This window comes from Lepisosteus oculatus, chromosome 4 (assembly GCF_040954835.1).
Source record: "Lepisosteus oculatus isolate fLepOcu1 chromosome 4, fLepOcu1.hap2, whole genome shotgun sequence".
Lineage (NCBI taxonomy): Eukaryota > Metazoa > Chordata > Actinopteri > Semionotiformes > Lepisosteidae > Lepisosteus > Lepisosteus oculatus.
In genome coordinates this window covers 33931543-33955951 of record NC_090699.1, presented here as the reverse complement: position 1 = coordinate 33955951, position 24409 = coordinate 33931543, and the positions used below count along the sequence as shown (strand labels likewise).

The following is a 24409-nucleotide window of genomic DNA, read 5'->3' as shown; positions in this document are numbered from 1 at the left end:
CTGTACTCTTGTATATTAAAATATATAGAGTATATCTTTTTGGAGTAATATAAATAAAAATGTTTTAGGGCAATATCTTGTAGTTTAATTTAATAACTTTTCCATTCTGGAATCTAATCATAAATGAACTTTGAATTGATCTCAATTTATTCATGTGGCTGCAGCCCAGCTCTGATTGGGCTTATTTCCACAAGCAGCTGCACCTTATGTCATGCCACATTGAGCAGCAGTTTTGATTCATGAGCCCATGTACAGTAGTACTAGACATAAAATTCTGAAGTTCTCCTTCACAAAAGGACAGAGTTAAAGAGCAGTAGTAGCTGGAAATGCTATCTTTCCTGAAAATACGCAGCTGTAAATGAATAGAAGACTTTCTATTTTATTTCTATCTAAATAATAATAAACTAAACATTCACAAACATGACTTTACAAAACCAAAATAACAGAGTAGAACCAAAATTATATAATAAACTTACAGGTTTCTCAGAAGCTTCATTTAATCGTTTACATTTCTTTACGGTACTGTATTTGTAAATCTACATTATATCAGCTACTTTAAAATGACTATTTCAGAACTAGTCTATACAATATTGGTCAGTTATTTTTCCATCTGTCACAAAGTTCGGTTGTTTTAAATATATATCGGTATCTTGTGCAAAATAAATGTTTTGTGAGTCAAGACTATTTACAAACATTGCAATTCTCAAAATGTTAAGTAGTTGGTCTTCTTAATTGCCTTATGTTTATTTAAGATTTTGAAATATGTTAATTATAGGAAATGGCGAACAAATCAGACCTTTAATGTTAGTTTTAAGAAGACAGAAAAGTTATAAAAAATTAAAAGTCTAAACAAAATAGTCCCAGTGACAATGGTATTTTAGCACCCTACTGTATATACTAAGTAATAAAAGGCTTTAAAGCAGTACTGTAGGTTCAAGAAAACTATTAAACTTATTTTTTTCAAAATAGTATAGTAAAGGAATTATTGTGCTGTTTTTATGTTTTGATTAATGTATTGTTGTGATTCTACTGTCTCGGCAGGGATGAACTCCATCTTTGTGTATGTAGGCCATTCCCTTTTGGGCACCTACTTTCCCTTCAGCTGGGCTCTGAAGTTTGAAGAGAGTCATGGCGCCCAGCTTTTCCAAGATCTTGTGGGGACTGGTCTGTGGGTCTTCATTGCCTATTTTCTGTACAGACACAAGTTCTTTCTGAAAGTATGACTGACTTGGACACTGTGACATCATTGGAAACCAAATGACAATGGCTATGGCCTAGACAAGCAGAAAAACTAAGCAAGAACACAATCATTTGTATTTATAATAATTAAGTAAAATAATTTTGACTGAAAAGTTTAATTAATGTATTTAACTTTATTAAATTTAAGGTCAAGAAAATAAATCAGAGAAAGTTTAGTCAAAAATTTCCTGTTTTCTTCCATAAATCCACTGGTGAGTGATATGATCAGATGGCATTTGGCTTGTGTCTTATTCCTTCACTTTAATTCTACAGAAAAAATCAATACACGTTATGTAACTAACCCTAGAATAATGTATCTGAAGGGACCGCTTGCTTTATTAAAGCTGCCACTTCTCCTTAAAGACACAGTTGAGACTTCTCGCCATTAAACTAGTTATCTGGAAAAACTGTAACTAATCGTGGTGCACACATACTGTATAAGACCTGAAAATATTCTTATTCCACAACTTCCTAGTTGAACCTAGATACTGTATGTAAACACCAATAGTTTTATTAGTTACGTGATACATTAGTATTTGTAGTTTTATGTAAATATGCAAATATTGATAAATATAACATTTAAGTTAATTAATTTGACAAATCAATCTGACAAGAAAAGCTACTGTATACAGTATGTATTCAACATAAAGTAAGACATCTACAAAACATATAGGTGAATTAGTTTCCATGATTTACTCATATTTTTTATGTTTTTGGAATGGAAAAGCATTGTATCTTATCAAGATGTTTACAGTACATAAGAATACTTTTAAGTGTACATGCAGTATATGACTGTTTTATAAACCAGTTTTAGAATGAGTTTGAAATTACAGAATTTTGCACAAATTATTGGTTTCAACTTTAGCTCTTCAGTGCTGTTGATTAAGAGTCATTTGAATGTTACATAATACATCTCAGCCTCATTTTTATTAGTTTTATATTATTATAAAGATAAAACTTAATATCAGGAGCTGTTCTGGATGTTATCTTTAAAATAATGTTTTATATAATACAAGCGAATGATGAGTACAATGTTTTGAACCTACAATGCTTGTCTGTATTTTTTCCTGTATTCTAATGCTGTATTACTAAATTGATAACACCTGCAGACTGAAAGGTGTAATTTATGGTTCTCCATCTAAATCCAAGGGCTCTGAGCTTTTACTTGTGTGAACATTTAAAACCCCCAATTCTTCACTTACAGTACATCAAATGAGTGAGTGAGTCAATGTTCTGAAAACGTATTTAAGAAATTAAAATAAATGGTTCCACTACTTAGATTTTCCATTGTTAAAGTGTTGTCTTAGGGTCTTCCTTTGAAGTAATACATAAATTGGAGTACCATCTGCTTTTGAGACCTCTATCAATCCCAGACCACTCATTGAGTTTTATTGGGTTCTGCTTACAAATGAGCATTATCTCCATACCACACATGGGGCCTTTACAAACAAGCAAGGTTCAATATACCTGAATATAGGTTAAATATATAATTAAATACTGACCATAGTACTGTACTTTGGACAACTAGAAGAATCTATAAATTAATTTAAGGAGCTGCAACCCCTGAAAATGCAATCATATGAATCGTTGTAAGCTTACATACAGTATAGCAGCTCCACTGGGCCTTTCGTCTGGAAAGAAGATCTTATTATGGGAACTGAGCAAACGAGACAACCATAATTCACCAACAAAAAATCAGGTGATTAATAATGTCTTAAGAGGAATCACACCAATCTTTACATAAAAATACTTTGATCTGTCAACAGCAAAAACAGAAAGAAAGTTTGCCTTACAATTCCATAAGATGCAAAAATGCATTGTGCACCAATGAGGGCAAGAGTGGAGAGGGAAATACAGCAGCTTCAAAACTACTTACGTCAGTTCAAATACTCAGCTCCTCAGATCCAAAGCATCCCAGGTCCATTAAAGGATACCCACTGGTCTTCTATGAAAAACACATGAAGTGAGAGTTCAAAAGGCTAGCAGCCCTCAATTCCTCTGATGTGCTGTGCGGAAGTGTGCCTGGATCACTCTCTTTTTTCTTTCTAAAATGTATGGTTCTTGTGCCCTGTAGAGAGGCACGCAGACAGCAAAAGAGAAAAGGTGGCCATTCTGATAGCACAAACAACAGCTGTTATAAGGATGCACTTTTATCAATAATCCAATTAACTTCTATCTGTGTTCCTCAATGACCCTTAGAGGAGAAGCAACTTTTAAAATAAGAAAATAACTGTTGAAATCAAAATTGTGCATACTAAAAATTATAAATGATAAATAAAACCAAATATAATTCCAAAAACTGTAAAACACCCCAACCCCATTACATATTTTGTATTAGGGCTCTTAACTTGCATCAATGCCAATCGAGCTGTGGTGTATGCACCGTTAAGAGAGGCACTGTGCTCTATAATGTCAAATTTAATATTTTGTCAAATTCTCCTGAAAGACACGAAGAACAGCTTTTAAATAATAATAATAGGAGTGTATAAACTTACATTTTATTATGTCTTGGTACAAAAAGTGGATGAATAAAAGTTCATTTTTGTAATGTTAATAAGGTTATTATAATAAAGCTATGTAAGTATGTTCATTTTCTTGCAATATGTCTCATCATCTAGTCCTTGCTTTTGTTATAAAACTAAAACAGATACCCTGTTCCTTTTATGGGTTTTTCAGTAACAAACATTAATTTATACAGGACCTACATTCTGCACTGTATGTTGTAAAGCAACTACTCTAATTTGTGTTAAATGTTAAATGGAGTTTATAAAGAAAGTGCAGGAGGGATGACAACAGCCAAATTCAAGCAGTCAATAATATGTGATCAACCCTGATGTTATTACATCACACAAAAATAGAAATACTGCATTTAATCCCCTTCTCTTACTCACAGACATCTTTCACATCCCTCCTCCATCCCATCTCCAACTCTGCAGCTGCCCCTCAGTCACTCCTCACTCAGCATGGGGGTCCCAGCCTCCTCGTCCTGTGGCCAGGAGCTTAGCCCTCAGCCAAGCAGGTTCAGCCGAATTAACTGTAACTAAAACATTTACAGTAAATATTTCAATATGCCATATCTTGGGTGTTGTAATTCCTAGTGAGCTAAATGTTGCAATTTCACAACACCTCATTCTGGTATTAAAAAGAGAGCCTTTCATATTTCGGACACAAATATCTTCATGAGAGAGTTTGAGAAGTCAAAAGACACAATTTCAGTTTTCCTGAAAATAAAGACTTTAGAGAATTTCTTGACTCAAAAGCTACAAACCCTGTTAGATTTTATCTTAAGTAACATTAAGAAGAATAGTTCTACACTCATTCAGATATGTGTGTGTATGCCGAAAGAAGCAAATTAAATTCATTTTGTTCTCTGTTCTTCAGTTTTAAAATATCGAATACTGCAGATGTTCTGTGATTTATTTAATTTTGTAAGTTATTTGTTGTGTGAATCATTTGAAATTCATGTCAGGTCCATCTAAGAGGCATTAGCCAAGCAAAAATCAATTTCTGGCAACTGTTCCAAACCAAATCTGCTATCATGTCTTGGAACTACAGGGGTGAAGCACTGAGGTTTTGCTATTTACATTTATGATTACAAGTCTTTACAGATCAACTTCTTTGTGTAACCACAATGAATTTCTCAACATTCAGGTAAGCAACATGGAAAAGGTTTCTAGGTTTCCACTGTGCCCATTAAAGTGTTGTTTCAGTCATGATACTTTGAATTGTTTTATTTTTTTAACTTTTGTGTGTCCATATATTGCCTGTTAGTAATTTGGGCAACAAATGATTAAATTCCCCAAGCACCAGCTGTGATGCAGTGACAAGGAAGAGAAAGCAGAAATGAAATGAAAACAGCTATGAGTTGGGTGAGTTAAGTACTTTTCCACTTGGCTCAGATTAATTGGAATTACTTTATGTTTGTCCCTGAAATATTACTTTAATTTTCATTTGCAGCCAAGAATAGTTAACCAGACTGGACCATCAAAGAATTGAACTTTCAGTTCAATCAGTTCAGAAACAATCAGTGCAGTGTGTGTATTGTTCTATTAAATGTGTACCAGAATTCAATATAAAACAAATAGAACAACCTTGGTTATTTATATTGCCTTGGTTATCTACTGCTTATGATTCTTTAGTTGTTCTAAATTTAAATGCCTTATTATAAGGCTTGGCCAATGAGGCAGGAATTCTTCTATGAATGTTCCTAGAGCGTGAATTGTGAGATCTGCAACAGAGATTAAATTAAAACATTAAAGTCCATTCAAAGGGTGCTAGGGGGAACATACTTTAAAGGAAATACAGGTATAAGTCATCATAATGTCTAAGTAACTTGCTTATCTTTGTCACTGTGGTCAATGTTGTTTTTCATCCAATAACTATAAATTTGACTCAGTAGGAATTTCTCTTACTGAATTAGTCATTTTAGGAGAATGGAAAGAACGGTCGTGATCTATTGAGATCACAGAAATCAATATTTCAGACAATATCAATGGTTTGCTAGAAATGGCCATGCAGCAAGCAAGTACTTGGTAACAGATACAAACTACAACACTTTTACTGTACTTCAGATAAGTGGTGTAGCATTTATCATTTCAAGTACTTTATTTTTTTTACTTCAGTGCAGACTTTGACTGTTTGCTCTCTTTTTTTTCTTATCAAAACTCATTATTCAAAACCATCCATTAGCTTCTGGTTTGCCCCAGTTTCTAATAAATCGGATTGTGTTTGATTTTAACTAAAGGCTCCAAATCTGATTTCCTACATTTTCTACTTTGAGCCAAGATTAGACAGTAAACAGAATACAAGGGTGCAGAAGGACAAGGAGGAATTTCCAATTTCTTCTTTTAATTCTTTCTGAATTAACTTCAGATGTTTATACATTTATTTAAGGATTGGGCAGTTCTTGGAGTATAAACTGGACAGTGCTAAAAAACTACCTAAAGTGACTGTTCAACTTCGTTAAACTATTTAATTTAGTAATGTTTTCTTATATAGTATGCAATGCAGTATGAAAACATCCATAGATGTGAATGTAAGAGTTCGTACACTACATATAAAGGTATATACCAGTATATCCATTATATTAGATGCAGTGTTTTAAGTCAAATATATATATACAGTTGCAAGAAAAAGTTTGTGAACCCTTTGGAATTACCTGGATTTCTGCATTAATTACTCATAAAAATGTGGTCTGATCTTCAACTAAGTCACAATAATAGACAAACACAATCTGCTTAAACTAATAACACACAAATTATAACAGTAATTAATGCAGAAATCCAGGCAATTCCAAAGGGTTCACAAACTTTTTCTTGCAACTGTAAAGTATATCTCTTTCTCTATATATATCATGTATTTATCATTTTCAAAGCAAATGAGATTCTTAATACTGTCCTACAGTATTCTACGTTGTGAAACTGCTCATTGACCTTGCAATTGACAATCGCAAAAGAGTTGTGTGATTTCAAAAATAAACATTCAGATTACATCAAAAGATAAAATAATCTTTTAGGTATGATTATCAACATTGTGACGAAACGTGCCTATAAAACCAGTATGTTAAAAATGCAGGGGACTTTAAATGTTTATTGAGATCCACCTCTGGAGCTAGGATTCTAAAACAAGCTCATGGTGCCATAAGCAACACATGATCAGAGTCAAAGAGTTGTCCTAAGGGGAAAAACTCAGTTTTGGAAAAATAAAATTTTGGTCATCTGTACGTGGAGGATAATTTATTTACATTACTTTCTGCAACCAGACACTTGTCTAATAATATACAGCATGCCTATTAAATGTGTTTTGTTTTGACAGCACCCTGAGAGTATCTGGGTGGATCCTGCGGCTGTCTCTCCATGGGATTAAACACTGGCATTCCATAGAGAAGTGAAGGGGGCAAGCCCAAAAATAGATCTCTTCAAAGACATTTAAGCATTGATGGTTGAACTTCTGTCAAAACAGATTCATTGGGACTACAGAAAATGGACACTTAAACACCAGGGTTCCAATGATGTGCACAAAGCTATCAACAAAAAAAATTAACACCAGGGTTCCAATGATGTGCACAAAGCTATCAACAAAAAAAATTAACTCAGAAATCCTTTTGCAAATTCCTGGTCCTGTCCACCAGGAGAAGAATAAAACCCTATTTAATGCCAGGCTGCTATCAAATATCCTGGCCCATATTGATTTACATTGAACAGCATGTGGTCCTGGATTCAAATTAGATTTTTAAATATTGATCATTTTTGAAACATAAGCCTCATTCACACATCTATACATTGTTTAACTCATTCCCTATATAGGGAATGATATATCGTCTATAGGATACTGCCAGAATGCTAGATTGAAACTGAAAAGAATTCTAAATGTTTGCAAAGCAAACCTGAATATAAACTTTTCTTCAAACTTTTGTACCAATAGCTTGGTTGAAATAGAAATTGAAAGATTTTTTTTTTCTCATTCAGTTTTATTTGTAAATCAACACTGTTCCTCTGTCTAGGAAAGTGCTTCAAATTATTTAAGATGATTCTCTAACTTTAGTGTACACTTCTGTGTGCTTGTGTCAGAACTCTTTTACTGGTGAGAAACCTTCAAGCAGATGTCATTTTTCATTCTTAAAGGATGGTAACATTCTGTTAACAAGAATTTTAAGCCCACTGCACATCATTCCTGTATTGTGTAGACTCTATGTGATAATGGGATAGAAAACTTGTTTATTATAAAAGATCTTCAGTCATAATCTGAAACCTTTGTAGCTTTCTGTAATCATTCAGTTGTAAGGCCTTGGTCATCAGTTAAGTTGTTGTCTATCACTGTTGAAATGTTTTATGTTGAGTTTAGACATTTAGTGTTTCTACTAAATATGCCTCTAAGGCAGATTAGGTGCATTCCAGTTCTATATGCTAAAACAAAATAGACATAAGACTTCACAGTTTCACAAAGCATATTCTTGATGACTCTGAGAAATGCCCTGCTATATTGATTTATATAAGATGGCATATGATGATTGATCACATACAGTACTTCCCATCATACTCTTTTTGGATGTCTTCCAGATATGCAATTTTGCATTAGGTTTGAAACTTTGATCCCTGAGCATAATTTCAGTATACTTCTTTTCCTACACAAACTTATTTATTTAATTTGTTTATCTATAACTGGCTTGTCCTTTTGTTTTGTCCCTTCAAAATGTATTATTACACTTAGATCAATCATTCCTTATCTGGAGGGCTTCCAAAACACTTTATAAGCTGAAGATCAGAACTGTTTTACTGACAACCATGTAACTGTTCTCTGAAATGGCTTTTTATATTCAGAGCCTCAAATGAAATTCTTGGAAAGGAGCAGACAATGTTGTAACCAAAGCTTGAAGCTCTCAGTATCACTTTAAAACTGAACCTGTGGGATGAAGACACTTTCCAAGAATTCCTATAATTCTTTTGAAAGTAGTTTCAGGAAGGATTCAAAAAATCTATCTAAGCATTGTACAACATCCTGGAATATGTTTCAGTAAAAGCTTTATTTCAAAACTATTGGGATTTAACAATATCAAACATTTTCAGTACTCACATACAGAGAGTAAACACCTTTTAAGGATATATTGATTCTGAAGTGAAAATAATACTTCAGGGTATGCAAAATTGACATTTGCAACTAAGGAAGGTTAGGTAAATGTTGATCTGTGACTCTCTGGAGTTTGCCAGTTGAATTAACTAGTAGTTTATGTAGTGGGCACAGTCCTGAAGAAAAGCTACTTGTCAAAATATCATTAATAATGCAAAGAGCACATTTAAAGTGTCCTACATTATGAAATTTGAATAGATTTTGAAATGTGAATAAATTTGAATACATCAAAGCATCATTTAACCATCCTGACATTGTAAGTGCTAAGTTATCCACCCATCTTTTTCTCTTCCATCAACGGGTTCTAGTCCATGGTTCCTCTTCCTGCATGAGAAAACATGGAAGTTGTTGTCATTCTATAAAGGAATGTATGAAAAATTACATTAAAGTTCCCTGCCCTCCAAGAAAATGTGTGATGGTGAATGTACAAGGGCCGTTATCCTTCCTCCACCCAGAGGCTGTAAATGAACAAGTATGCTTGAGGCATACTTGGCTGAACCATTAACAAACTCTAGAGCTGACTCTGGGTCACAGTTTTCAAAGTGTAACTTGACTTGTTAAGTGAAGACAGCAAAACTGCTTCTGGTTGAAGGTAAAACATGACTGTTGACATGCTCTGCAGTTGCCACTTATCTATGTCCTCTGTAATGGCCACATAGTAGTCACCCACTGCTGTAATTGACCCAAGCTAAACGTCTCTCACAAATGTGTACTTGGACATGGTTTGGCTAAATTACTCATTTACATGTTGTAATTTCTATTCCTTTGCATAACAAACCTGATGCCAGCAGCACTGAGCATGGGTTCCCTTTGGGAGCCTGTTCCTAACAGCATCCTCCTACATTCAGTTACAGTAGCTGCTGCACTGAGAAAAGAGTAAAGAGGAACTCATCAAGCTGTTCAGGAGAACTTATCAGGCATGTGCCATACCTCAGTGTATGGCATTTTCAGCTATAAAGTACCATTTTCAGCTACCCATTGCTTAATTTCACGTGTGACGTCATTCAGAATATTTACTGCCAATTCCAGCAATGAGCTGCCTGTATGACAACATACTGTATGTTGCTCAGAATGCTAGCAGCGCAGTCAAGACATGTTTTCACTTTTCAATCTAAAAATGTTTCCGATCCATGTTTCTGATCCGGTCTCATTGAAGGCTTTCATATAACTACAGTACATAAGTATGTTTAAGATACTTTACTATATTGCAGCTGTTTGCAGAAATAGAAAGATACAGAGTTCGATTAAATTGATAGTTTCTTTTGGGATTTAATCACGAGATCTTATTGTAGGATCTTGTACTTAGGTTACGACTTTGTGTTTTTAATGGGTGGAAGACCAAAAAAAGACGACACTCTATTCAAAGCACGTGTTTTTATACCTGTATACAGTATGCTAAGATACGAAAAATCGCTTTAATTATCTTGAGTCACCTTAATTCGATCCTCCAAAAAATAAAATATGTTTCTGTATCAATAGTATACGTACAACCGTTTAAAAAATAACTTCTTGAACTTCGCTCTAACTTCATTAATGAGTTAAAAAGACAGGGGTCCTGTCGCCTTTTTGTCCTCGCTTCACCATCTCAATCTCACAATCTCTCTCCCTCACGCTCATCCATTACTTGATCCAATCGCTCACTCAGGGCTCCACCAGCAGGACCGGAAAAATACCTCTCAACATCAGCTCCGTTTGAACCTCCCCCTGCATCTCTTTCAGTTCGCGAAGCAGTGAACATACAGTAGCAGTGCCCAACCTATCGACGGCAATGGGACAGCCAGGTTAAGGACTGTTTCTATTTTTCGTCTTGCTTCCTAACACAAAACCTGACGCCTTTAAACATATTTCAAATAATTTACTTTAAAAGGAACTGCTTATGAACTGCTAAGCTGTAGGATTTAAAATATCAATAACACAACTATGGGGGGAGCGTTCTGTTTCAGTGGCAGGACTTTGTTCTTTCTGCTTGTTTGCAAAGGTAAGATTTATTCCCTTTGTGTATTTGGTGTGCATTATCGTATGAGGTAATCGTGACAAGTCTTTTAAAGCTGGATATTTGATCAGTTGCTTATTTATTGCATTTTTGTAACTGTGAAGAAGTTGCACCCATGCTTGTTAATTCATACAGTAAGTGCACCTGTAAAATAATCTCAAAAATACGTCCATGCGTCCATTGCAGAGCAGTTAACTAGTTTAAATACTATTTATTATATCTCGATGCCTGTCTATAATAAACAATTAAGATAAGAGCTAAACGTAATTACATACAAAGCCAAAAGCTAAAGCTTTATAGACTAGTTTTGACAAGAAAAACGACAAAAAAAATATTTTTAAATGAATTTTGGCGATATCATACAAATCTTTCTTGTTATTGGTGTTTTGAGTGTAGTCTACTGTACACTGTGGTCATGTTGAAATAATTAGATTACCGAATGTTTTTGTTCTGACTTAAAGTTGTAAGTGTAGCTTCCCAGCTAACCAAATAACTAGTTGGCAACACCAAAAAAGTTGCAACTTAGTACAGAAAAGTGCGGCACTGCAAATTTGTTCCTCAGCATCCAGGAGATGTTGTGGAAATATTTTTTGCAATCGTATCCCAGGAAAAACATAATAACGCTGCTGCTGTAGGGACCACTTGCCAGCTCGGTATTTTGTGAAATTCATAACAATGGATATAAAACCCTCCAACTACCGGCTTCTAAAAAACATACAGCCAGAAGTTTTATAACACATCTATAATGCTCTTAAAGGTCTGATAACCAAAAGCTTCCGGGTATTTTGTAAACGCATTGCTAATGAATTTTGACAAACGTAACCGAGTCACAGCCTTTTAGCAACATTTAGAAATGTGTAAAAGCTGGGTCTGTATTAGTCACAATTGTCTCAAGTGTAAAAAAAAAAAAGAAGAAAGCACTCTGATCACTGTTAAAATCATTTAAGCAGCAGCGCCCATAAGAATCAAGTTACAAATACATTTTCTTCACTATTAAGGAGAAAGCATTAAGAAAACACTATACATTTGTAACTCATAATTCCAGGAAAGAACCATTTGCAATGCCACTTTTTTATTGTTTGAGATGATTACATTTTAAGTGATAATACAGTAGTTATCATAAAAGTAATAACACTATCTTTAATTTCAGAAGTTCCATTAGCTATTAAAAACCATAGTGATCATGTGTTCACTCTGTTTCCTATTTATTTAGTAATTGAGAATTGCAAAAGAATCCATACTGAACTTAGATTCCAATTCTGAATATTTAAATGAACAGTAATTTACAGGATATCAAGTTAAATTGCAGTGATCTAATGATATTCTAATGTAAAAAAAGTTACCAATTTTGAATCAACTACTGAAGCATTGACCAGACATTGATGCATAGGGGTGATAAATGAGACCTCAGCATCAAAATCAAATACATGCTACGTTCTACACCAATTCCTAAAAAAGGACATGCAAGCAGAGCTGATGTTGTTTCCTATTACTACAGTACATACTTTTCCATGTTTGTTGGAAGTTAAATTAAGGTCACAATCAGGAGAAAAGAACAAAGGAAATATTTAACATTGTCTTCAAAGTGATCACTGAACACAATGCATTACTGTTTAAGGTTCATGAGGTTATTATTTTCTTGTAGGACAAAATAATGTGTCTTTTCTCCTCAAAGACCCCTGTCTTGGTCTTACATTTAAACATTTCGTTTTAATTTGAACGTGCAGTTGAAAAACTGAGAAATCTGATCAATGGAGAACCATGGAGAAGCACAATGTACTGCAGGTTATAGGAAATACCAATAACTATTAGATACAGTATATAACATTTTAACCATTCAGAAAGACTGATTATTTGTTTAATTGTTTTTAAAATCATTTTAAAAAGCACATTGCAATACACTTTTTGTAGTTTCTCTAAGACAAACAGCACAATCATGGTACACAAGAAGAACAGTCATACCTGTACACACTTGTAAATCGGTATACCAGTAGGAGGACGCCATACACAGTCTCTGAACCTTTCAACTTAAAATGCATTTCAAATGCATTTTCTCCAGCTGTAGGATACCCAGTCATTTCATATTGAAAGACTTTGTCTTCACTCAGGATTGTATGAAATGTAGGATGGGCTATGCTGTACATCCAAACCTGATTGCAGGGACAAAAGACAGGAGTTCCACTTAGAAATTACATACACAGTTTGTATTTTTAGCATAAAACCAATATGCTGCTGCAACCATAATTTCTTGTACTTCTAAAATTAGCATTAATGAGTAACAAGCTTTTAAAAAGTGAAAAGATTTTTCTTTGTTACCAACAGTTTGCTTACTAGGGTGCTTGGGCTCTGCAAGTATCCCGCCGTTTGTGACCGTTTTATTTTGTTTCTTACTTTAATTAACTTATGAAGACTGCCCTTGGTTAGAAGAATCACTGCCTGCATGTTATATCCCTTGTGCGGTAAATTTCACCTTTTGATACGAAACTGTCTTCCATGCTCGTGGCAGTTATAGCACGTGGCAGGACTGGCAAGCTCTCCACACAAGTAGAACAAAAAAGACACAACTAGGACTGGGAGTGTTTGCAAGGGAACCCCACATTTTCTGGAAATGCAATTCAATCATGACCTGCAAAATACTTTTTTATTCATTTCTGTGAATGTCTTATTCTGTCTTATTTTTTATGTTTCGGTAATTGTTCGAGAAATATAACAGTATTTAAGAAGGACTTGGAACTATACAAAAAATAAAATCCAAATTTCCCACATAAGAATTAAATATCTCTTTCTCTTTTTAGTAAAAAAATTCAAATCACTAGTCTTTTTTATCCATTAGGTCAAGTTGCTATGGACTTCACAGGATTTCCTTTACCTTCTAGCTAGATATACTGAAAAAGACATTTTGTTCATTAAGTGCAATGTGGGCGGAGAGTGTTCTAATTGACAAGAATCAATTCATGATACTATAATGATTACAAATAAATTTGAAGTGTTTGTGGTTAATTTTATATCTGTACTCGAAGAATATTTTATAAGACTTCTAGTCAAGCTTTCTAGTCAAACAGTCAGAAATAAGCTTTTCTTTAGTACGTTGTATATAATCCATCCTATATTTTGTTTCTAATAACAAATACTCCAGAATTGTGTACTTGTCTTGTATGCTGTTCTTCAATGATGTGGACATACATAACTTAGCCTTTTAAGGAATCAGTTGTAATAATTGGAAATAATGGTATCATCTTAAATTGATCAAAACCTTGAACAGACATTTTGAAGAATTGTTAAGAGAAATTCTACACTGAGATTTGAATAATAGAAGTCTCAACATTGGTGTATTACAATACTTTTAGGAAGGGTCTTGTATACGAATGCTTCTTGCTGAGCTTTGCTGGAAGATGCATCTTGGTTGGTATAGAATTGGCGTATTTCATTTACAAATTAATGTGAAAGTTTGTTGCAGTAGTAAATGGCTTATTTTCAGTTTGTTTCTCTCTAAAATGAAAAAGCAAGTAGATGTAATTCAAAATATAACGGCTTATCCTTTTTTATAATAATGATATTCTAATGATCTTCCAAAATTCTTAATTTCTTCAACCTTTTTTTTGGTTTATGGTTTGTGATAAAACTGTTCAGTGGTCATAATACTGCTACAGTACAGATGGTCCCAGTAAAAAATGAAAACTATGCTTTCTCCCAGTTAAATTGTCAAAGAATTAAAGGCCAATGCTTGTGTGCATTGTGTGAGTATGTATTCTGTTTCAAATAGTGTAATATTTTGCTTTGTCCCATAGGAAATGACCAGGCTTGTGTGTTTTGCATCACATACTAATGTTAAGAAAACATTAGGTACCACTTTTGTGCCTGTACTGAGCAAATTACACGCTCATTAAATGTGTGCTTGAAAAAGCTAGGAAGGGTTCTTACGCAGAATCTGAATCAAACTCTTTTATTAATCCATCCTAAACAAAGCCTTCCAGATCAGAGCGACATGGTAAGCAGGTGTGCAGCAGGTGCAATGGACCCAGTGCAAACAGAAAGTGTTTGTCTGGCAAAGAAAAAAGAAGCTGGTAGTAAAATAATAGGGCATCCGGCCTTGATAGCAGATAAAAGGTAAACAGCCTCATTAAAGATACAGGGTTCTTATCAGTAGTTCTCTAAAATAGATATCCAGTGATATTTCTTGAATGAAAATACTGAATAGAATATTGTGTACATTTTGACACTTTAAAAAATGAGGTAGTCTACTTACAGTATACATTTGTGAACTGACAACTAGTTTTGTATGTTCACTATACAGAGTTTTAGATACTGAAAGTGTAACTTTAATGTAATAATTCTATGGTTTAGCATCTGTAACAATCTATTTTATGACCTTAGATCTTATAAGCTATCGGTTTTCATCTTCAGATTAAAAATACAGTTTTTATAGGAGAAGTTAGCTGTCTTACCATGAAGTAATAACTTCACGGCTCCTCTGTGTTTTTGAAAACAGTATTAATAAAGATTTTCAATTTGGGAGTGGTGACAGTGTTTGGACTGCAATGTAATAGTAGAAGTTAATTTCTACACTGAAAAGTAAACAGATAAATGCAACATTTTGTCTGTTGAGGCCTCCTCAGGTGTAATGGAAACAAAGGAAAAGCTGAAAGTTTTCAGGTATTAGAAAATACAACTACAGTCACTGTTGAGGGCTCACCTGAGGTCATTTTATACTATTACAAAGCTAATAAAGGAGGCTAATCCATTTTTATTATTATTGCATTTAGTATCAAAACACTTAATTTTCCAAGAACCTTATGGAAGCATTTGGGTTAACTTTATCCCCCTTCATTCACACACCGAAACTGGGAAGCTTGAAGTTCTTATCAAATGCAGAACCAAGTTAGCCTGAATTAGTTCTTGGTTAGCTAAGCCATGTCAGAAAGCATCTTCATAGGGTTGACCTATTTTATTACTCAAAAGTCTCTTTTAAGTGATTTTATTTATGTTTGGATAATCCCTTTTCTAGCTCGACTGCATTTGAATGGGAAATATTTTGATCATCTGTCATTCTTTTTTGGTTTGATTTCTTTTTGTTAAAGAGCATTAAAACAGCCCCTTCAGGACATGGACCTGTGCTGTCTCTAGATTTTTTAACATACATTGAGGTCTAAGCAACTGTGCACATTCAGTGCTGAAACCCTTTACGGTCCAGATGTTTTTTTTTTGTAGAGGTCCAATGTAGTGCTTATTTGTTTATTTTGTTTTGCCTGTTGAATGAGGTAACGGACGATAACTTTACCACTTTTTATCTTCTCATTACATTTAATCTGTTGGATACTGAGATGTTATTTTATTAAGACCTAAGAATATTTAACAAGATGGAACCATTTGGCTATTCTAGCTGATTTGGTTTTGTGAAGCTAATTCATCTGAGGACCTCATCCAGCTCGTTACTCCTACAATTCATTGGGTAAAGATGTGTTTCTTGTTCTTAGTTTTAAATGCACTTGTGGTTCATGTTTCACTGTTAATTCTAGATATCCACTGGATTGACTTTTCAATCAATGCCTTTTAGGATTTTGAATACTTGTATCCGTTTCTGTCATAGTGTTTTGAGACTAAAGAGTTTCTATTCTTTCACCAATCCAAAGTAAGACATTACTTTGAAAGTGGGAATGATTCTGGATGGTCTTCTCTAAAGTACAGTACACCAAAAGTGTACAAAATATTCTTGAGGTGAGGTGCATTGCCCAGTTCTAACAGAACATTAATTGATTTACTTTATTGTATACTTTTAACTATGTATTTGAACTTTTGTTTGTCTTTTTAATTGCTTCACGTAATGTGTAAAGCTACAGTGTGCATATCCACCCAAAATAATGGTGTTTGAAAATTGAATAGAAACAGTAATACTTTTTTTGGGGGATGGATGTGTGGATCTCCATATAGTCACAACAATATTACTCCAGCTTTTCTTCTAACTGACTGAATACTTTATTCTATTGGCGCATTCAACCATACGTTTTGACTCAAACTTTGGCATATTGTCTTTAAACATTGCAAACACTGACTTTTGCACTCTGTGCCTCATCTGATGTGGTGTTTTACAGTAACTCTTCAAAGACTTGTTTTCTCCAGTCTTCCTGTTGTCTGCCTTCTGATGATTAGTCATATACAGTAATCTGATGTGAAAATATGCAATAATGCAGGAAAACATGAAATTAGTATGCCTCTGGAACAACTGTGGAGTATGTAAAGAAAATGAGATCACGAGTCAAGCAAGGAAGGTTTCCAGTAAATGAATATTTCTGCATATTCACAAGCTGTAGAACAAAGAGAATATTGTATTTACAGTAGTAACATACTGTATCACATACAAAATATTGATTTATAGGCTGCAGGGAGTGGATTCTCATTTATATCAGCAGTGCAAGTCTCAGAGGGACAAATGCACACTACAAAGCACCAAATTTAAAAAATGGTTTGGTAAAAGATTTATTTAGAAAAATCAGAAGTGTTCAATTTACAGATTTGACTTGAAAATCAAATCACTGATGAGTAAGCATGGCAACAGTGAAAAACACACTAAATAAGGTTGACTTTAATGGCACGCTACCACTTACAGTAGCTTTATCCTTCTGACCAGCTGCCATATCGTTACTTGAAGACCATTTGAAGTCAGCAATGATATGACTCAAAGATGGGAAACAAGGGGAGTAATTGGGAAAGGATAGAATGTGATATCAGTGTCAAGGACTAGAAAAACAGCATCATAAACAGACGCAGAAGTATACTAATCCCACTGGCAGCAATAGAAAATGACTATCCCTGTGTTACAAATTCTCATAGCTTGCAGGTAAACTGTCTTTGTTTTTTTATTTATAACTACAATCAAACTTTCAAAACTTGCAATAGGTAATAACAAGATCTCCTAAATTAACAACTCCAATGTACTCTTTGGTTGTATAGCAGGTAGTGATTGTTACCAGTATATATCCAAAATATTTTTTTTACTATACTATAAAGGAGTACTATAAACCTGTATGTCAACTTAGTGTTGATTACTTTTCCTGCAATAATTGTTTAAAGAGTTAAAAACACCTTCAAAGTTCAGGGAAAATAAGAGCTTGAACCCATTTATTCATCCATTTTCTAAAGCACTTTATCCAGTATAGGGTTGTGGGTGATGCTGAAGCCTAATCCTTACCTGCAATGGGTACAAAGCAGAATACAGCTTGGATGGAAAACCATTCCATTGCAGGGCTCACACAGACAGAAACACACATACTCACACCAGGGCCCGTTTTATAGAAGTCAGTTACCATGCCAGTACATCTTTGGACTGTGAGAGGGAAGTGGAATACCCAGAGGAAACCCACTCAAACATACAAACTCCATGCAGATGGCACCCAAGGAATTAAACCCAGCTCCCCAGTGAGCATGAACCCAATGAAATAAAACATACATTGGCCTAGACCTGTGCAATAGATATTTTATATGTGTGGTAACTAAGTTAGTTTGATAAGAACTGTTTAAATCTAAAATTATTTCCGAATTCAGAATCTAATATCATACCATGACCTAAGCATGCAGTGCAGAAATGAGGAAACCCTTAATATGTGACTGAAATTATCTCATGTCACTGGTGATCTCTGTGTGTTTGAGGGGATACATTTGCATAATATTTTTGGGCACAAGTCATTGGCTTTCAGTTTACAATGCAGTGCTATAAAGAGGTCCCATGGTGTTAAAGGGTTTTATCTTTTCTCGTGCTCTCTGTCAAGTTATTTTCAAGTGGTCAGTGATGCATGACATGTTTGACCAGTCGTTTACATTACTGGAAAGTGTTGTAGTTGAGATATGAAATCTAAGCCTTGTAGCTCTTTTTCTTATATCCTGGAACCACATGTATACACTTTTCACAACAGACTGTTTTGAGTATTCCTGTTATTTGCTGTGTCCATACTTAAAAGGTATTTCCTAATTAAAAACAAAAAATAACTTTTCTACCAGATAATACAATTAATATGGCAATTAATAAAAATGGAACTGCTAGAAGAAAATCCAAGCATTTCAATGGACATCACGTAACACATTATCTCTGAAAACCCATATTTTAAAAAAGTATAAGACCTTTAATCTTTTAATGAATACAGGTTTTAAACAGCCTTACATATAGTTCGAATGTAAAGGCCCTTGAGGGTTTCATAATCATAGTTCATGTCTCTATGCCAGGATTCATATTGTCAGCCTGCTAGATTTGCAACTAACATTATAACAACTATTGTAACAACAATATTGGGAAATCTGTATGTTTAATAGTGGATCAGTTAAAGGCCTCCGTTTTCATTTTAGTTTAGTTTTGGAGGTAAAATAAGTGGAGAAATGCAATTTATTTTCATTGAGATACAATTATGATTAAGACTCTGTTGTAATAACAAAACGCACACCATGTTTTCATGGTTTTTTCAACACCACCAACAGTAACATGAGCAAAGTCAGTTTACAAAGCTTTCAGATGTTCAAAACTAAATTGAACAATATTCAAAGGATCTGTGAACACTTGGTTAGAGAGCAATCCCTCATTTGTGTACTTCAGACCCTGCAATGATACATATATGTATCAATATAACAGCGTGTCTCCATGCTAAATGAGGCAATATGGCTTGCAATTAATTTCAGAGTGTGTTAAGGTCAACACTGAAGTAGGTTAAGTACTAGGAGATGAAGCTCACATCGTGTTTCCTGTGGCTGTGCCAAACTACAGTCACTACCTCTGTTTATCTTCATCAATAATACTTTTTTTATCCACTATTATAAAAAATATCAAGTTAAAAGGTTAATCCCTTCTGATAACTTAACTATCTGTGTTATATTCAGCTCCACAAATACAGTAGTTACATTATTGTACAATAAACTGCTTTGCCGATAATAGAAAGTAACATTAGCATGACATAATCTGATATTAGAATGTGCTTCAGATTCACTGACTAATCTATTTTATCCCATCATCAACTCTCAGGAGAATGGCCTCATATTGTTTGTCTGGGGATATGACGGTATACATTGGCGTAATCACAGGCAACATTTCCAAAAGTATGCAGTTAATGCATTTTTAATTTATTTTTATTCATTTGTGGAATTTATCATCCTCACTTTTTTAATCAATAATCATTACTGTTATAAAGTCATGTCGTGCATGTTGGTAGAAATCAGACATCTGAAAGTGACCCTTACATCTTTTCCTGCTCTCAGTCACACATAATCAGTCCAGGGTTCCTCACATTTGTACCCCTGCTAGAGCCATAGTGAGACAGTGAGGTTTAGATTCCTACGGTGTGCCATATGGTACTGTTCATTTGCACACAACTGTGTGGAAGAACTGTCTGCAAGTGGGAAAGAGTGCAAAACAGATCCAGGGTCAGTCACAGTAGTGTTGTAAAAGAGAAGAGATTAAAGGTTAAGATTAAGGTTAAAGGTTAAGAGAATGTCCAACATTGTTGATAGTACAGTACAAGTACAGTACTTGTGATTAAAATAGTAAACTTCTTTCTAAATACAGTAAAAAACAAATACTTCTTGTCCAGGATTTCATTATGTTCCTGGGGGTTTTAATACTAGCATTGGCTATATGTAAATATTTGGATCTTTCAAACTGGGCTAGACCTGGGCTAGACCTGAATTTTACAAGCTAACACTGTACTTGTACATGAATCACAAATGGAGAAGAATGTAGTTACAGTTGTGTATATTGTCTCTGGCTTGTATTCATAGAGTCGTTTAATCCACTTTAATCGCTTCACTAGTCAATAGGAAATATTTAAATGTATGTTCCAAATAGATGAATTAACAGTTGAGGGCCAGAGTGCTGAATCAAGGCCTTCCTAATGGTCCTTCTACTGCCTAGCCTATCTACTGACAACACTGCTCATCACAACCTCATTAGCTTCCGCAAGTACTCAAAAAAAAAGCTTGGCTTCAAATTCTGTATATTAATTGGGGTCTAGACCTGGCTGGAATGAAGTATCTCATCATGCTAAGATCAAGACTCTCAGTGTCACGGTTCTCACTTATGCCTAACTTGTAGCCATGAGCTGACTCCATGAAAACTTGCCCTTCTAATTTAAAACAGAAATTAAAACATCTGGACAAAATATTTTTGTTTTGTCATATATATGTTATCTGAGTTTTTCAAACGCAACAAAATACAGATGTCTCCATTTGAATATGAGTGTTTGATTGAAAATTCAAGATCATGTAACTATTTGTAGTTTTACATGGTGGGGTGAAAGAAAATGGAAAATCCAGCAGTTCAGGGGGGTGACTATAGAGTACTGTATATTAAAAGGTACTGTGTTTGGGAAAACTTTGATTAGAGACATCACTAATTTACATGTTTCCTCTGTTGGTGTCCCTTAATAGAAGTACAGTATCTACATGGATGCCTTTGCTTTGAGCAGATAAGATGTAAAGATGGATTGCTTCTTGGAGAAAGGGGGAAGTGCCTTTTTACACAGAAGTGATTTAATTCTTCTTCCACTTAGACCAAATGAATCTTTAAACAGTACAACACCGACACATTGTCGAAGAGCGAGTCAGTGTTTGTACCTACAGTATGTCCTGGCATATCTACCACGGTAACTTTTTTGAAAGTAAAGGATTCAGTTAGCTCTGAAAATAATTGCAAAGATGTTTCAGCCCCAAATTCTAGGCAAAATATAATCTAGTGTTGCCTGGGTCCAGGGACATACACAACCTGTTTGTTAAAGGAGCAGAGCATAGGAAAACATTAGGTATTTGATCATCAGTGAAGAACACTATATCAGAGAAGTAGAATAATTATTATTCCAAATAAATCCAAATTTCTCATTTAAGAAATCTGAAGGTTTATATGCTGAATAACAGTACTGCATATATATTATTTTTATCTGTATTCAATCTGTCTGTTAAATCAATACAAACAATAGCACCTTGTAATAAAGAAAATAAAATCTTTGGTCTCTCTTTGCTCCCTTTTTGCACATACTGTAAATGGTTGGTAATGATTATTGCACGTTTATAATGTAGAATCTTTTTAGTTTATGTATTTTAATTGCAGATATTAATTTAGCTTTTAAAAATAATATCAATGAGCTAGGTTTTAGCATAGTATGTCAAAACTTTCTTGAATTTCAAAGTTTATTAGCAGTCAGACCTGTGTAACCAAACACTTGACTTAATAACCTTTAGAGTAGAGTGTAGCATAGTTTTTCTGCTGTTGTTTGAAATCTATAAAAACAGGTGTTCTCATTTAATTTTCTGTAACTCATCATATTCCTCTTCAATGCCATGTAAATTCTCTGAAATTATTAATCTTATTAAATAGCTGAAAAAATATATAATAAGATCTCTCATGATTTAAATGTTCCATTTTCTTTTAAAATAAACTAATATTACTTATTACTTAATTAATTACATGGGTTCCCATTTCAGTTCTATTTTTTATTGCAGGAACTTCTTTGAACTATGTCTGCATTTTAGTTTTGCAATCCTAAAGTATGCTTGTTGTGAAATAAGTCACATAACTGAAAAACATCAGAGCATTATTGAATCTAGCGATCAAACTTCAAACAAAACCATGTGTATTGTATCTGCCATCATTTATTTGGGATCTCTGTAAGCTCTATCTTTAATTTCATTAAGGAACTTTGGCATGCATCTGAAAAAAACTCCCTAGCTTTCAGTGGTGGCTCTGTAATATGTACAACTAGAACTGGTAATGATTAATGCTTTGTAGAAGTCACTGAGGCACTTAGACTTTACTGTTTTTCCTTAAATGTACAGTATGCCTTTGCCAGGTGATAAACTAATGAACATTTTTTCTGATTAATTTGTATTTTCAATATCAATTCATATTTTATTACGGAAATGTATATTTATTGAGGCCTAAGGAGAAAAATGGATTGGTTGCTTTCGACATTCACATACAGTATACTCAATTACCCATGAAGTTTTACTTCTTTAAAGAAATACAGGTGACATTTTGTCCCCGGGGTTGGTTAAACTTACAAGGACCAATTCATCAACTTCAGACAGCTTCTCTTTTTTTCATGAAATGTAGCCCTCATCCACTGAAACCAGAGCCAGAGGTGTGCCAGAGCAGGGCTATATACAGTAGCAGCAATCATTACATTAGCTTCCAGCAAACAAGAGTGAGAGAGGAATTTGCCAATGGTCAAAGCAACTTGCAGAATTATAGTAAAGGTAATGCCTTCCATTGTGGTACTGAGAGAAGGAGAAGCAGGGGTTATAGAAGGAGATTACCTGGAATCAATTTGATGTGATAGGTTTACACAAAATGGAAGTTATTAAATGAAGTTCGGGAGGGATAACAACAACAGGTCAATCTCACACAGGTGTTCCTAATCATTACAGAAATTAGCTATACAGTATATTGACCAAAACACATCCCTTTGCATTTGACTCAAGCATCCCTCCTCCACCCCATCTCCACCTTGCAGTTACCACTTGGTTCACTCAGTCTGAATGGGGATCAAAATTCCTCATCCTATGGCCAGGAGGCTACCCATTAACCAAGCAGGTTAAATCACCTATCTCACCTGTACTACAACCAATCACAAAGCATTCAATTCTTGGATGTTCTTGTCCCTAGTGAATAATAGTTGGAAACAGGAAGGTGTGGATCAAGATTTAATAGATCGAATCTACATTTAATGTCTTGTGAACAGGAACAGGACAGTCATGACAGGCCGATTTTTCTTGCTGTTGAGTCAGACCTAATGTAATACTATATGCATTCTTTTCCAAACCAGTTCAGTATTGTAATCTGTTAGATGTTAAATATCTTACCGCTAATGATTTATGGAAATCACTAGCAGTTTTAAAAGAAAATACATTTTTTTAAAAACAAGAACATAATTCGTGGGGAAAAATATTAGTAGAAAATTTAACATTTAGAGACCAGTTTAATTTTTGGAGTCTCAGCAAACTTGCATGTAAGATCAGTAACAACAGATCCCAGCACAGATCATAAGATGGGCTGCCTCCTATACAAAGAATAAACACATAAGACTTCTTTATTTATGTATTTTTACAATACATATACCTGTATATACAGTATACAGTATATGTTATGTACTGTATATTAAAAGTACAATTGAATACTTCTGTGTTTCAGTGTTTATTAATGGTTACCAAATTTTCAAATTATAATATTTCTTCAAGGCGTCTGGCACTGCAAAGGCTGATATAATTTGTATATAATGCTTCAAGAGCAAAACAAATGTGATGAAATTAGAATGGAGATCATTTTTGTGGTAGAATAGTGGAAGTAAAGGATTACAGAATTATAGTAATTTGTTTTAGCAATTTGAGCCAAGGTTATATTAATACTATCCACACACACCTCACGCCAACAAACACACACAACATCTGAACAAAAGGGGATACAAATTTAGTGAAATGGTGCAAACTTGGTGACCCTTCCCATATAGAAATTACAGTATGTGGTGCAACAAGAAAAGGTGTATTAGACAATCGAAGAACAGCAAAGATGTACGACAAATACAAATT

The 24409-nt window shown here is 34.2% G+C and overlaps 2 protein-coding genes across 3 annotated transcripts in view; both read left to right on the top strand.

Moving 5' to 3' along the window:
- LOC102697613 (heparan-alpha-glucosaminide N-acetyltransferase) overlaps positions 1-1814 on the top strand; it is a 108298-nt gene extending 106484 nt beyond the window's left edge. Inside the window, exon 18 of the mRNA XM_069187835.1 lies at positions 1042-1814. Within this exon, the coding sequence (XP_069043936.1) occupies positions 1042-1223 (182 nt within the window). The 3' untranslated portion in view covers positions 1224-1814. The remainder of the gene's footprint in view (positions 1-1041) is intronic.
- An 8692-nt stretch (positions 1815-10506) lies between these two features.
- The window catches only part of ret (ret proto-oncogene receptor tyrosine kinase), a 44593-nt gene continuing 30690 nt past the window's right edge, over positions 10507-24409 (top strand). For both annotated transcript variants that reach the window (XM_069189118.1, XM_069189117.1), the window contains exon 1: positions 10507-10843. In XM_069189118.1, the coding sequence (XP_069045219.1) occupies positions 10786-10843 (58 nt within the window). In that variant the 5' untranslated portion in view covers positions 10507-10785. The remainder of the gene's footprint in view (positions 10844-24409) is intronic.